Source organism: Heloderma suspectum, chromosome 1 (assembly GCF_057233095.1).
Source record: "Heloderma suspectum isolate Gila_16-S chromosome 1, 16-S_ref, whole genome shotgun sequence".
In the NCBI taxonomy this organism is placed as follows: domain Eukaryota; kingdom Metazoa; phylum Chordata; class Lepidosauria; order Squamata; family Helodermatidae; genus Heloderma; species Heloderma suspectum.
In genome coordinates this window covers 139,776,500-139,793,134 of record NC_139458.1, presented here as the reverse complement: position 1 = coordinate 139,793,134, position 16,635 = coordinate 139,776,500, and the positions used below count along the sequence as shown (strand labels likewise).

General features: G+C 43.3%; 1 protein-coding gene across 6 annotated transcripts in view; it reads right to left on the bottom strand.

Annotated features, from left to right (window-relative positions):
• KDM2A (lysine demethylase 2A) overlaps positions 1–16,635 on the bottom strand; it is a 62,894-nt gene that overhangs the window by 27,521 nt on the left and 18,738 nt on the right. For all 6 annotated transcript variants that reach the window (XM_084803739.1, XM_084803745.1, XM_084803765.1 and 3 more), the window contains 2 exons: positions 15,094–15,232; positions 4,040–4,118 (listed from right to left, as the gene is read on the bottom strand). In XM_084803739.1, the coding sequence (XP_084659865.1) occupies positions 4,040–4,118; positions 15,094–15,232 (218 nt within the window). The remainder of the gene's footprint in view (positions 1–4,039; positions 4,119–15,093; positions 15,233–16,635) is intronic.

Here is a 16,635-nt window from a genome sequence, read left to right as displayed (position 1 = left end):
GGCCATACTGGTTGGGGCTGATGGGAGGTGATGGCCAACAAAATCTGGAGGCTACCAGATTCGGGAAGGCTAGTTTGTACTATCAGCAGCCATCCTCCTCTGCAGGGGTCTAAAAGAATGGGCCAGCCTGGTGGCTGATAGGAATTCATCAGAATCGGAATGCCCTCAGTTTCCAGTTGGCATAGCTGGCACTCATGTTGAAACCCTAGTCACTCAGTGGGATGTGGAGATGACTTGTGTGTTGACATGATTGATCCCACGCATGCCCCCTGGTTTTCCAGAGAGAAGAGTGCTAGAAAGCAGGCTAGAAGATGACTAGAAGGAAAGTGGTAGAAAATCTGAGCTGAATACAACCAGACACAAGAAAAAGCTCATTAACAAGCCTACACTGTGGCAGTGATGGCAAAAATATACTACTTCCCTGTTACCACTGTATCCTCAGAATATCATCCAGTGAGATGTTTGGAATCTTTTGTAACCTGGCCCAAAAGGAGATATGAAGGAACCCTTGAAGGCACGTTCAGTGATTCACAGAGGACTATTACTGTGATCTTCAGCAAAGGAGATCGTTACTTTGTCGTGGTGCTGGAGCTTGAGCACCTCAATGACGTCATGAGCTAAACTGTGAAGGGACACCCAAGATGAGAAGGTCATGGCAGAGAGGTCAGACTAAATACGATCCCTGGGGAAGGAAACGGCAACCCATCCCAGTATTCTTGCCATGAAAACTAAATGGATCAGTACAACCAGAGATATGTCGGTATACCATCGGAAGATGGGACTCCAGGTCGGAAGATGGTCAAAATGCTACTGGGGAGGAAGAGAGGCTAAGTTCAACTAGCCCCAGATGTGATGACGCAGCTAGCTCAAAGCCGAAAGGACGGCTAGCAGCCGATGGTGCTGGTGGTGAACGACGAATCCGATGTTCTAAAGATCAATACACCATAGGAACCTGGAATGTGAGATCTATGAGCCAGGGCAAATTGGATGTGGTTACTGGGGAGATGTCAAGATTAAATACAGACATTTTGGGTGTCAGTGAACTGAAATGGACTGGAATGGGCCCCTTCACATCAAATGACCACCAGATCTACTACTGTGGACAAGAGGACCACAGAAGAAATGGAGTAGCCTTCATAATTAATAATAAAGTGGCTAAAGCAGTGCTTGGATACAATCCAAAACATGACAGAATGATCTCAATTCAAATTCAGGGTAAGCCATTTAACATCACAGTGATCCAAATATACGCCCCAACCACAGATGCTGAAAAAGCAGAAGTAGATCAGTTCTATGAGGATCTGCAGCACCTATTGGATAGTACGCCAAAAAAATATGTTATTTTCATTATAGGAGAGTGGAATGCTAAGGTGGGTAGTCAAACGACACCTGGAATTACAGGCAAGCATGGTCTGGGAGAACAAAATGAAGCAGGACATAGGCTGATAGAATTTTGCCAAGACAACTCACTGTGCATAACAAACACTCTCTTCCAACAACCTAAGAGACGACTTTATACATGGACTTCACCAGACGGTCGACACCGAAATCAGATTGACTACATCCTTTGTAGCCAAAGGTGGCGGACATCTATGCAGTTGGTAAAAACAAGACCTGGAGCTGATTGTAGTTCAGATCATGAACTTTTTATTGCACAATTAAGAATCAGACTAAAGAGAATAGGGAAGACCCACAGATCAGTTCGATATGAGCTCACTAATATTCCTCATGAATATGCAGTGGAGGTGAAGAATAGATTTAAGGGACTAGATTTAGTAGATAGGGTCCTGGAAGAACTATGGACAGAAGTTCGCAACATTGTTCAGGAGGCGGCAACAAAAAACATTCCAAAGAAAAAGAAAACCAAGAAGGCAAGATGGCTGTCTGCTGAGACACTGGAAGCAGCCCAAGAAAGAAGGAAAGCAAAAGGCAAAGTGATAGGGGGAGATATGCCCAATTAAATGCAAAATTCCAGAGGTTAACCAGAAGAGATAAGGAATTATTTTTAAACAAGCAATGTGCGGAAGCGTTAGAAGATAATAGAATAGGAAGGACAAGAGACCTCTTCCAGAAAATGAGAAACATCGGAGGTAAATTCCAGGCAAAAATGGGTATGATCAAAAACAAAGATGGCAAGGACCTAACAGAAGCAGAAGAGATCAAGAAAAGATGGCAAGAATATACGGAAGGTCTGTATAGGAAGGATAATAATATCGGGGATAGATTTGATGGTGTGGTCAGTGAGCTAGAGCCAGACATCCTGAAGAGTGAGGTTGAATGGGCCTTAAGGAGCATTGCTAATAACAAGGCAGCAGGAGATGATGGTATCCCAGCTGAACTGTTTAAAATCTTGCAAGATGATGCTGTCAAGGTGATACATGCCATATGCCAGCAAATTTGGAAAACACAAGAATAGCCAACAGATTGGAAAAAAACAACTTATATCCCCATACCAAAAAAGGGAAGCACCAAAGAATGTTCAAACTATCGAACAGTGGCAGTTATTTCACATGCCAGTAAGGTAATGCTCAAGATCTTGCAAGGTAGACTCCAGCAATTCATGGAATGAGAATTGCCAGATGTACAAGCTGGGTTTAGAAAAGGCAGAGGAACTAGAGACCAAATGGCCAATATCCGCTGGATAATGGAGAAAGCCAGGGAGTTTCGGAAAAACATCTATTTCTGTTTTATTGACTATTCTAAAGCCTTCGACTGTGTGGATCATAACAAATTGTGGCAAGTTCTTGGTGGTATGGGGATACCAAGTCATCTTGTCTGCCTCCTGAGGAATCTGTATAACGACCAAGTAGCAACGGTAAGAACAGACCATGGAACAACGGACTGGTTTAAGATTGGGAAAGGAGTACGGCAGGGTTGTATACTCTCACCCTACCTATTCAACCTGTACGCAGAACACATCATGCGACGTGCTGGGCTTGATGAAGCCAAGGCTGGAGTTAAAACCGCTGGAAGAAACATTAACCATCTCAGATATGCAGATGATACCACTTTGATGGCTGAAAGCGAGGAGGAGCTGAGGAACCTCATGACGAAGGTGAAAGAAGAAAGTGCAAAAGCTGGGTTGCAGTTAAACCTAAAAAAACACAAGATTATGGCAACCAGCTTGATTGATAACTGGCAAATACAGGGAGAAAATGTGGAGGCAGCGACAGACTTTGTCTTTCTAGGCGCAAAGATTACTGCAGGCGCTGACTGCAGCCAGGAAATCAGAAGACGTTCACTTCTTGGGAGGACAGCAATGACAAATCTTGATAAAATAGTGAAGAGCAGAGACATCACACTGACAACAAAGGTCCGCATAGTGAAAGCAATGGTATTCCCTGTAGTAACCTATGGCTGCGAGAGCTGGACCATAAGGAAGGCTGAGCGAAGGAAGATAGATGCTTTTGAACTGTGGTGCTGGAGGAAAATTCTGAGAGTGCCTTGGACTGCAAGAAGATCCAACCAGTCCATACTCCAGGAAATAAAGCCAGACTGCTCACTTGAGGGAACGATATTAAAGGCAAAACTGAAGTACTCTGGCCACATCATGAGAAGACAGGATACCCTGGAGAAGATGCTGATGCTAGGGAAAGTGGAAGGCAAAAGGAAGAGGGGCCGACCAAGGGCAAGATGGATGGATGGATGATATTCTGGAGGTGACGGACTTGACCTTCGGGGAGCTGGGGGTGGCGACAGCCAACAGGAAGCTCTGGCATGGGCTGGTCCATGAAGTCACAAAGAGTCGGAAGCAACTGACTGAATAAACAACAATTACTGTGATGAGGATTAAGCAAGTGACCAGGAAACAAACAAAATCCAGAATCGCAGCAGACGGAGACTGAATACAAGACCATTACAGCTTAGGAAAGTCAGTATCGAACTAACCAACTAGGATGGGATTCCAATTTTGAATTACATACTATTGGAAAGCTATATAAGGGACACATTTTGGGAGCTCTGCCACACATTAAAGTTATTTCACTAAGGTTAATGACCACCTTATCTAACATCAAATCCTCATTGCACCGCCACTCACTTTATTCCAAGTCCATCACAATTCTTGAAGATCAGAGGGTCTCTTAAGCCACCACGCTGAATGTATTCCACAGTGAAGTCTGTCAGGAGAGGAAATAAGGGAGAACATTTGTTAGAGACTAGTGGCTAGTGACAGGAGTTGTAGCATGTGTGTTGGTGGAAGAGAATAAAGGATGTTGGTGGTACTCTTATTCTAGAGCAACAGATTTTCCATCTCCAAACACAGGGCCCTTAATTTAGCAAAGTTCTCTTAACTTGGAGCAGTCAGGCATAAGCATACAGATATTATACTGACAAAGAGCTGGGTTAACTGAGATGGACAAGGTAACTTATATGGATTCCTCTCCCAAATTATCCACTCTAGTTTTCAGATAGTTTTATGTAAGGATTTCAGCCAACTGTGATTTGAAAATTGAAGGGCAACACAGAATTCCAACCCTACTTTATTCCCCGGTTCATTTACTGAAAGGCATTTCAGTCCTCTATATTCCAAAGTACTGCAATACCAAGGAGTAAGCTCAGGACTATTTCAGATCTTGGCTCTCAACTACAACTGAGAAACTGAGCAGCAAGAAAGGCTCCTCATGCAGTATTTTTCATGCCATTCCCCTGCCCCAATCTTGTGCATTTCTGGAAGATGTGGAAAGACATCCCTAAGACTTCTGAATTCACAACTATGCAGCTCAAGTCACTTCATTCCACAGATGACATACTGAATATAACTGGTTTCAAACTACCACATGAATTATCATTACCAGTTCCCCACCCCTAGTTTAAGTGATTGCTAAGGTTCAGTGCTTAGACAAGTAGGAAGCTGCTCATCTAGCCCTGAACATAAACAGTATAATGTGACTTAAATGGTACTCAAACCCCACAACGTATGGGAAAAGTGGAGGAACGGGGTCAGGAGATGTGTGTCTCACAGTGTGCATTCCGTAACTCTAATCCTTCCTCCAGATTACCATAAATGGTTACAGGTTTGATCAGGACAATTTCCCTCCCTCCACCCTGCTTTTCCTCCCTCAATGTTTCATGGCTACTGGAGTGAAGTGAGTATGCTCAGTTCTCACTAGTGATGTGGGCTTTCTGGGAACTGTTGAATTGGAAAATTTTCCCAATGTAAATTAGGTTAATTAGGCTAATTTGCATTAGGTTAATTTGTATAGGGTCATTTGCATAATTTCCCCCCCAGTTTGCACTGAAAAATGTTCTGATGCACTAGATTAAGGGTGGGAAACTTGTGGCCCTCCAGAAGTTTTGGCCTACAACTCTGATCATACCTAACCATTGGCTATGTTGACTAGAGCTGATGAGAGCCACAGGCCAAAACTTCTGGAGCGGAACAAGTTGCCCACCCTTGCCCCAGAAAGATCTAATTCAGCATGTTTATGTTTTTGTATCTAGTAAACGAAGCTTAAAAAAGCACCCCATGTTAATTTTTTGTTCCAATACACCACAAGTATTTGACCTGAAATATTTGAGAAAAAATTAAAGCACACTTAATATGATTTAGATGTTATATTATGTAGAAAGTTTTATTGGAATATTTGTAAAAATTTAAAGACAACAGCATGTACTTCCTCTACATTGTTTAAGTTTAAGAGGGAAAAAAACACAAAAGTCCTAAAAGCGTTGACACACACATTTTAGCAACCCAAAGAATTGTGCCTCATATGCTGATAACCACTAATCTATTTCAACTAAATTCAGCTCTCTGCCACCAAGGACACCTTCAGTCTCGCTGTCACTAGTTATTAGTTCCAATTCACTCTGAGACATATATGTATTTTAATGACATATGTATTTTCTCACAGTCTTGAGAAGGTAATCACCTGAAGACTATGAGTGACAACTTTGAAACTGCCAAACTTGCCTAATATTGTATTTGCAATTGGCATACATTCATTTTTATTAACTGACATAAGAAATGGACAATTTTCCACAGAAAAATAAACCACTGGAAAATTTTCCACTCCACATCACTGGTTCTCACCAGGCTGTTTTGTTTACAAATGAGTATTTTTCTACATATTAGGGGAGTCCATGTATGCAACCCTCCCATCTTGTCTGTGGGTGGCTCCATTTCATTGCCTAGTTGATTGCCATGAGACCACCTTGATGTCTAGCATGAAAAACAATGACAATATTGGTTCCATCATAGACAGATGCAGCCCAAAGATAAAATACAATTGGCATACAATTCCTTGTGAGCAAAACATCCTTATTCATTCATTCATTCATTCATTTATTCATTCATTCATTCACTCATTCCATTTCATTTCTATACTGCCCAATAGCCGAAGCTCTCTGGGCGGTTCACAAAAATTAAAACCAAATGTCACACAATAAAACAATTTAAAATATATAGAACATTAAAACCACAATATAACAATACAACCACAATAAAACCTAGCAGCAGCGCAGGAATTTAAAATATAGATTTAAAACAGCAAGCTAAAAGTCTAGAAAGCTAAAATGCCTGGGAAAATAAAAAGGTCTTCACCTGGCACCGAAAGGAATACAATGTAGGTGCCAGGTGAACCTCACTAGGGAGCTCATTCCACAGCTGGGGTGCCACAGCAGAAAAAGCCCTCCTCCTAGTAGCCACCCGCCTCACTTCCTTTGGCAGGGGCTCACAGAAAAGGGCTGCTGAGGAAGATCTTAAGGTCCAGGCAGGCATATGGGAGGAGGCGATCCTTCAGATAACCTGGCCCCAAGCTGTTAAGAGCTTTGAATGTTAATACCAGCACTTTGAATTGGGCCCAGAAATGGCCTGGCAGCCAGTGCAGCTGAAAAAGTACTGGCGTAATATGAGCTCGCTGGCCAGTCTTGCTGCCCTGTTTTGGACCAGCTGAAATTTCCGGACCATTTTCAAAGGCTTATCTGCAGTGCTGGGCACAATATCACTCATGATCACTAGGCACACTGCTGAAAGATTCCCTGTTTCACCGCTCCCAGAATTTGAATAACTATCTTAGCGCACACTAGAACTCAGTAGCTGTTTACACTCTGGCACTGCTATGTGTATTTACAAAGGGGAATACAACTTCAGTACCTTTTTTTCAGAGTACTGTATGCAGAGTCAGCAGGCCTAGCATGGGAGAAGAACCAATGAGCTGCTCTATCTTCACTATCTCCTTAGAATGGTTATTCTGAAGCTGGAAGGAAGGAGGAAGCTGTTGGGTCCTAGCACTTGCATTAATGGCACCCCTTGCTGCTCCCTGGAGCGCTCAATATCTTCATCTATGGCAGACACTAGGACCTGGCAGCTTCCTCTCTTATTCTAGCTTGAGGTGGAGTACTCCGCATATGATACAGGGGGTTGCAAGGTTTGCTCCTGCTCCAAGCTAAGAAATCATGAACTTAACCATGTTTACTTGGAAATAAACCCAAGTTCAATGGTTTTACCCCTGGCTATGTGTGCTTAGAAATGCAACTTTCGCTTTTCACATGATAGAGAAAGCAGTTGGCAAGTTTCCCCCAAGTATAATTATTAACATCACAACATAATAATAATCAGGATCACCATTTAGGAAAGATAGATTTGTTTCAAAAGTACCTAACTTCCCAGTTATTGTGAGGAAAAGTAACTGCAATACATGTTTTAAAGGTGCACTGTTAGTTTTTAAATAGCAGAAGCCGTTCCAGTAGCAGGAGGGGAAGAGGGAAGACCAGCTGGACTGGGACTGACACTAAGTGAGCTTTTTCCATCTTATTTGCCTGGGAAAACTTCCTCAAGCAGACCCACTGCAGGAGATCTAGCTGCCCAGAGTTCCTGCTTCTTAGAGAGACCCAGCAGCCCCAGCCTCATTGGACCATTGCTGGGACCTGGGGTTATAAGAAAGTTGTTGCTGTTGGGCAGCAGGCTAACCTGGAGGCCAGGAGCACTCCACTCTGTGTGTGTTTCCTCCGCAGGGAGCTGCTTGGGCCTCTTGGTACCTGTATTTTTAGGAGGTGGTTTTAATGCTGCTATAGTGTACAGAACTGTCACTTGAGGCACAGGTGAACTCAGTGGCATGGAGCACTTTTTATCAGCTTAGGCTGGTATACCAACTATGCCCTTATCTGGACAGAGATAGCCTAGCTACAGTTATCCATGCTCTGATAACTTCTCGTCTGGATTACTGCAATGTGTTATACATGGGGCTGCCTTTGAAAACGGTCCGGAAACTTCAGCTGGTCCAAAATAGGGCAGCAAGATTGTTAACAGGGACTGGCCAGAGAGCTCATATTACGCCACTACTTTTCCAGCTGCACTGGCTGCCAGGCCATTTCCGGGCCCAATTCAAAGTGCTGGTATTAACATTCAAAGCCCTTAATGGCTTGGGGCCAGGTTATCTGAAGGATCACCTCCTCCCATATGTGCCTGCCCAGACCTTAAGATCGTCAGCGGCCCTTCTCCATGAGCCCCTGCCAAAGGAAGTGAGGCGGGTGGCTACTAGGAGGAGGGCCTTTTCTGCTGTGGCGCCCCGGCTCTGGAATGAGCTCCCTAGTGAGGTTTGCCTGGCACCTACATTGTATTCCTTTCGGCGCCAGGTGAAGACCTTTTTATTTTCCCAGGCATTTTAGCATTTTAGCTTTCTAAACTTTTAGCTTTGCTGTTTTAAATCTGTATTTTAAACTCCTGCACTGCTGCTAGGTTTTATTGTGGTTGTATTGTTATATTGTGGTTTTAATGTTCTATATATTTTAAATTGTTTTATTGTGTGCTCTTTGGTTTTAATTTTTGTGAACAGCCCAGGGAGCTTCAGCTATTGGGTGGTATAGAAATGGAATGGAACAAACCAACAAACAAACCAACAGTGGGCTTTATAAGTTATGTCTTGGAGAACGGTGAACTGGGAGCAGGTTGGGAGTAAATATTCAAGTGATAACCAGCAGAGGGAGATATGGCAAAGGATTTCAACCTAGCTGTTGCAAGGAAAGGAGGGTAAGGCCACTGTTTGGCCTTCCCTCCTTTCTGCTTGTTATCTACTGAAAGAAGCTATGGTGACAGTGAAAGCAGTCCTACCTTTTAATGCCAGGTCAGTTGTTGGGAAAATATCACTCATCCAGTATCTAATTCTGGATGAACATACAGACTGGCATGTACCATGGAGATGTGGCTGAAGGAAAGCGGGAGAGTGGGACCAGTCTATAGGAATTATCTTTCGCTAACCTGATGCTCCATCCAGCAGACTGCTGTGAGTCTGCTGTGATGTTACTGCAGTTGGGTGGCCAGGACAGCGTAGAGATTCTGTTGATGTACCATCTACCCTGCTCCTTAATGGTTTCCCTTCTTGAGCTAGTCACGGTGATCTTGGGGCTGGCACTGAATCACCTCAGGTTTCTTGTTCTGGGGGATTTCAACATTCACGCTGAGGTTGCTTAGACAGGAGTGGCTCAGGATTTCATGCCTGCCATGACAACCATGGACCTGTCTTAACTAGTATCTGGCCCTAGGCATGCAGCACAGCACGCTCTTAATTTGGTATTCTATTCTGGTGGAGTCGGTGCTCTGAGGGTGGAGGAGATACATGTGACTCACTTGTCATGGACAGATCACTATCTGGTTAGTTTTGGACTGGCTGCCAGTATGGACCTCCACAGGGGTGGAAGGCTAGTTAAAATGGTCTGCCCCAGGCACCTGATGGATCTTAACCGTTTCCTGAATGGACTTGGGGAATTTCCTGCCTCGGTTGTCAGTGGCTGATCAGTGGAATATGGAAATGGCTTGGGCCATTCACACTGTTGGTCCTAAGCACTTTCCTTCTCCTGGTAGAGTCAGGTCACCTCTCTGGTTTAACAGGGAGGGCAATGAAACAGGAGGGATGTCTGCTAGAGCACCATGGACAACATGTGGGATGAATCCGACCAAATGTGGGTGAAAGACCACTTAGGGTGCAATCCTATGCATGTTTCGACAGAGAAAAGACCTACAACTCCCAGCCTGCCCCAGCCAGCATGGTTGGCTAGGGAACGCTGGGGGTTGTAGGACTTGTCTAAACATCCATAGGATTTTGTCCTTAAAGTCATATACTACGGAGGTCAGGGCAGTGAAGAAAGCTTACTTCTTTGCTATCATTGCGTCCACACAGAATAGGCAACCAATATTCTTCTGCACTGTGTAAGGCGTTATTCGCCAGGATGTTGCAGAAGGGGTGTTAGAGGTGGTAGTTTTCTGTGAATAGTTTGCTTTATTCTTTACAGATAGAGTTCCTCAGATTCACCTTGACTTGGACTCCAATATTAGGGTAGGGCAGTTTGATGGAACCTTAGCAACCCCTGGTCCAGTTGTGCTGGATTATTTTCAGCTTGTAGATCCTGATGATGCAGACAAGAGTACTGGAAGCAGTGAGGGCTACAACCTGTGTACCCGAGCCTTGCCCTTCTTGGCTGTTTCAATCAGCCAATATGGGACTGCTGCCATGGCTAAGGGAAGTGATTAATGATAGCAATAAGCCTTTTACTAAAGAAACCTTCCAATGACCCAGGAGATCTCTCTAACTATAGGCTAGTCTCAGACGTACCATTCTTGGCTAAGATGATCAAGAAAATGATGGCATGGCAACTCCAAATGCATCAAGATGATACTGATTATCTGGACTCATTTCAATCGGGCTTTCAGCCAGGATATGGAACTGAGACTGCTTTGGTCACTTTGGTGTATGACCTATGCCGGGAACAGAATTGGAGGAGTGCAACTCTATCAGTTCTCGTGGACCTCTCAGTGGTTTTTGACTATGGCATCCTTCTGGACCACCTAGTGAGGCTGGGCCTTGGGGGTGCTGTTTTACAGTGTTTTCAGTCCTTTCTGCTGGGGGATTAGTTTGACTCCACAGTAATTGATCTATGCACAGTGTTCTATCTTGTCTTCCATGTTTATTTATCACATACATAAAACCATGGGGAAAGATCATTTGGAGTAAGGTGCCACCAATATGCTGATGATAGTCAGCTCTTTGCCACCTAACACCTAGGAAGAAGCTGAAACCTTTGAACATTGCCTGGGTTTGATAATGGGTTGGATGAAGGTAAACAAGCTGAGATTAAACCAAGAGAAGATGCAAGTGCTGTTGGTCAGTAGAAAACCTGCCTCAGGGACTGGGATTCAATCTGAAATGGATTGCACTCTTGTTGAAAGTTGAGGTACGTAACTTGGGAGTACTCTTTGATCCTACACGGTTTCTGTATCTTCAAGTGGCAGTAGCAGCAAGGGGTGTGTTTGAACAATTACATGGTGCACCAGCTGCAACCCTTCCTGAGTCAGTCTGACTTGGCAATGGTTATCCATGCTTTGGTTCCATCACATTTAGACTATTGCAATGGACTCCATGTGGGGCTAACCTTGAAGAGCATCCAGAGGCTACAATTAGTGCAAAATGTGGCAGCTAATCTGCTAAGTGGTGCACAGTATCAGGACATTACACCTGTCTTGAAAGACCTGCACTGGTTGCCAAGTGCTTTCCAGGTGCAATTCAATATGTTGTTTTTAACCTTTGAAGCCCTAAACTGCTTATGATCCGGCTAAGGTATCACTTAACTTGTTATGAACCTGCCAGGGTATTAAGATCTGCAAGAGAGAACCCTTTGAGGACACCATTATCTGCAGAGGCTTGATTGTTGGACATGTGTGAAAGGGCTTTCTGCGTGTCGCTCACAAGCTGTGGAATACACTCTCTCAAAAAGTACAATTGGCCTCACTCTTGGCTTTTAGAAAGGATGTAAATACACATCATTTTAATTTCACCTTTTCAGTTATGTAATTGTTTACAGTTATAATGTTTTACTGTTCTTACTGTTATTTATTGTTTTAAGATTTTGTTGCTTTAAATTGCTATGCACTGCCTTGAACATTTATTAGCAAATAAGGAGCAGAATTCAATGCTGCCTTCGTGCATATGGCCAGCCCTGCCAATTCTGTTCTGCAAGCACCACCTACTGCTTCTAGAGCAACGCTCATTTCTGGAAGGAGAACCGCCAACCTGCCCCGTTCCAAGAACTAGTGTTTCCGCGCATTTCAGGGCTTCTCTCCGGAAGTGCTAAATCATCATTCCACATGCTGTAGGTGCCACTTGGGGAATGGAACTGGCAGGGCTGGCCACAGGTCGACCAGAAGCTGCGGCCAGCTCCGTGAGTGGAATGGAAGCACTGGATTCCACCCAAGGCAGTCAATGTTAACAATGATGAAGATGGCGGTAGTAGTAGTAGTAGTAGTAGTAGAATTTGACTATATCCAACAGTAGGCCTTTGACTGCTGCTAATATTATCTTGGCTCTCCCTTCCCATCTCAAAACCTAAAATGGCACTGTTTTGATATGTAATTATTTCTCAGGAGCTTCTATATTTCCAATACTGATCTGTAACTACAACAAACGCTGTTAAAATTCATTCTTTGACGTTCAGACTACTGTTCATGCTGGAAGTGCATGTCTCGAATGCTGTTAAATTTTACAAAGCAAACAAATAAAAAAATTGGGCCATGGGGTTTTAGTTAAGAAAAAAATTGTACAGGCCTAGAGCCATTCAACATCACAGTAATTCAAGTCTATGCCGCAACCACTGAGGCCGAAGAAGCTGAGGTTGATCGGTTCTATAAAGACCTACAACACCTTCTAGAACTAACACCAAAAAAAGATGTCCTCTTCATCATAGGGGATTGGAATGCTAAAGTAGGAAGTCAAGAAACAACCAGGGTAACAGGCAAGCATGGCCTTGGTGTACAAAATGAAGCAGGACAAAGGCTAATCGAGTTTTGCCAAGAGAACATGCTGATCATAGCAAACACTCTTTTCCAACAGCACAAGAGGCGACACTACACATGGACATCACCAGATGGTCAATATCGAAATCAGATGGATTATGTCCTTTGCAGCCAAAGATGTTGAAGCTCTATACAGTCAGCAAAAACAAGACCTGGAGCTGACTGTGGCTCAGATCAAGAGCTTCTTATTGCAAAATTTTGGCTTAAATTGAACAACACAGGGAAAACCACTAAACCATTCAGGTATGACCTAAATCATATCCCTTATGAATATACAGTGGAGGTGAGGAATAGATTTAAGTGATTAGACCTGATAGACGGAGTGCCTGAGGAACTATGGACAGAGGTCCGTAACATTGTTCAGGAGGCAGCAACTGAATCCATCCCAAAGAAAAAGAAATGCAAGAAAGCAAAGTGGCTGTCGGCTGAGGCTTTACAAGTAGCTGAGGAAAGAAGGGAAGTGAAAAGCAAAGGAGAAAGGGGAAGATTTTTTCCAACTGAATGCAGAGTTCCAAAGAATAGCAAGGAGAGACAAGAAGGCCTTCTTAAATGAACAATGCAAAGAAATGGAGGAAAACAACAGAATGGGAAAGACTAGAGATCTCTTCAAGATGGGAGTACCAAACCACCTTACCTGTCTCCTGAGAAACCTGTACGAGGGTCAGGAAGCAACACTAAGAACCAGACATGGAACAAACGATTGGTTCAAAATTGGGAAAGGAGTACGACAAGGCTGCATATTGTCGCCCTCCTTATTTAACTTACATGCAGAGTACATCATGAGAAACGCCAGGTTGGATGAATCACAGTTTGGAATTAAGATTGCCAGGAGAATTATCAACAACCTCAGATACGCAGACGATACCACCCTAATGGCAGAAAGCGAAGAGGATCTAAAGAGCCTCTTGTTGAGGGTGGAAGTGGAGGGTGCAAAAGCTGGTTTGAAACTCGACATTAAAAAAATGAAGATCATGGCATCTGGCCCCATCACTTCCTGGCATATAGAAGGGGAAGAAATGGAAGCAGTGACAGATTTTATTTTCTTGGGCTCCAAGATCACTGCAGATGGTGACTGTAGCCATGAAATTAAAAGACGCTTGCTCCTTGGGAGGAAAGCTATGGCAAACCTAGACAGCATAGTAAGAAGCAGAGACATCACCTTGCCGACAAAGGTCCGTCTAATCAAAGCTATGGTTTTCCCAGTAGCAACGTATGGCTGTGAGATCTGTACTATAAGGAAGGCTGAGCGCTGAAGAATTGATGCTTTCGAACTGCGGTGCTGGAGAAGACTCTTACGAGTCCCCTGGACTGCAAGGAGGTCAAATCAGTCAATCCTAAAGGAAACCCTGACTGCTCATCGGAAGGACAGATACTGAAGCTCAAATATTTTGACCACCTAATGCGAAGAGAAAACTCCCTGGAACAGACCCTGATGCTGGGAAAGATTGAAGGCAAAAGGAGAAGGGGACGGCAGAGGATGAGATGGCTACATAGCATCACCGATGCAATGAATATGAACTTGAGCACACTCCGGGAGAGAGCGGAGGACAGGAAGGCCTGGAGTGCTATGGTTCATGGGGTCACGCAGAATCTGATACGACTTAACGACTGAACAACAACAAAGAGCCTGCATACCCCAACATACTGACCTGATCTGCATGATCGCCACAGCCCACTTTGGCTTATTTAAGCTACAGTAGGTTGCAGTGCACCTTGATAGTCACCGTGAATATTCAAGCCACGGCAGGTTTTGAGGTGGGAAGGGAGAGCCAAGATAGTATGAGCAGCAGTCAACAGCCTACTGCTGGATGTATTTAAATTCTACTATCGTGATGTCCGAACCCATGGACTATTTTTGGGTTGAGGGTGGTTTGTTAACCATGGCAATAAACCACCCTGAGGCGGCCCACTATCACAATTTATTCTACATATTGTCATGGACATTCTATATGCTAAACTACCCACAATTTATGCCTTATAGCTGACAATTTATAGCTTATTGTTGCCTATAGAGATGCCAATCTGAGGAACTCTCATGATCACAGGTTTTTACTTTTGTCTGTGGTGCTTCAGCATTTTTGCTATAATTTTTATTACCATTTTCCAATCTTTGCAATCATGAGGTTCATGAAGTTGCTCCTTAAAGAAACAGTTACTGGACTTCTAGAGTTCCAATATACATAGCACCCAAGAGCATTTAGTGAGTCAAATACAACACAAGTTATGTACTGCTGCAACAGTGAAAGGTGCTCACAAATGCCTGCATCTCAGAGAGGCCGCTTGACAGAAGTCATTCAGGAAGAGACGCTCACCTTTGCCTTCCATGAACACCACAAAGTTGGCATTAAATTTGTTGGTGGAAAGTTTTTCTTCAAGATCAAATGTTCGTTTGCCCTCAATTTCATCATCTGAGATGCCATCATCCTCATAACGCCGTCTCATAGCACCACGCTGTGGAAAAAGTGATAAGTTATAAGAACAGGAAGAGCCACTGTCAAGAACTGAGTAGCTAGATAGTGCCAAGGTTCCCAAGATATGCAATGCACATTCGCTCAGATCTTCTTCTTGAGTAAGAACGAGCTAGACAATGACAATATTCCATAACATACAAAAAATGACTGTGTTTACAGTTGCGCTACTTAAATGATTGCAGGATGCATCAAATATGTGTTGTTCTGCATCTGGGTATTCTCTTCCTGTGACTTCATATAGACGTTGAACACATGGCAACACAACATAGCAGTATCAAGGTGTTATACTTGATCACCAGTCATTACATGTACTTGATCCTTCAAAGGGAGTTGGATCCTTTCAGAAATAAGCTCCTTCATTCTGTGAAGTCTCAAAACCACTCTACCAGAATTTGGTGGCCCACTATATCAAAAGACACTATGTCCAAAATATATTACCTATCATATCTCTGGATGCACAGTATTCACAAGGCATAACAAAACAGCCTTAATACCAAATCAAGATCAGATGCCAGAATGCAGTGAGTAGATGCCAGAAAGCAGCAGTATCCAGAAATTCCTCGATTTGCAATGAAGACTTACTGTCTTAGGGAAAGTTGCGACTGAGAAGTGATTCAAAGTAGAAGAGGGTTTTCTTGATGAGGGCCTCATCTGTGTGGAATAGAAGTCTTGTTCTAATGTTGACAACAGCTTTTCCTCTTTCCTCCCCTCAAATACCTTGCCTGGTCTCAGGTGCTGTATCATTTTAAAAAAACAACTGCCCATTTGACTCAAGTCCCCAGTATGTCGAGCCTACAACATATTCCTGCCTCAGGCATCATCTTCTTTGCTCCCTTCCAGCACTGCCTGATAGCTACTTTAGTCAGGCAGCCTTGTCCATGTGGGTCTGTGTCCTGCACAAGCCCTTTTCAGCTTTGCTTTCCGGCTAAGTTGGAAAAGCATTTGTTCAGTGTTAGGTTGCCATTGGGCACCCCCTGGTGGTAATATTTATTGACAGAGGCTATATTTCATATCACAGTCACTCAGTTTTTCTGAAACCACAGAAGATCTAAATGTTTAATATGCTGAGCCAAATTTTTAAGATCCATTGAATCCTAAACCAATAGGGGGGAAAAATGGCCACTCTGGGTATTCCGTTATGTGTGTTGATAATTCAACTGGGTTATTTAAATATTAATCTACTTACCATGTAGGATTTTTAAATTTTTTTAACTCATATTAAAACTTCTCATGTCTTGTATATTTAAAATTACATACTACTAGAAATACAAGTATTACTACTCATTTAGAAGTTTTCCAGATAAAACTAGAACATTCACCATTTTACAAAGCAACAAGAGAAAAGGAGGGGCAAATGAGGAAAACTAGTACTTTCTTGCAGTC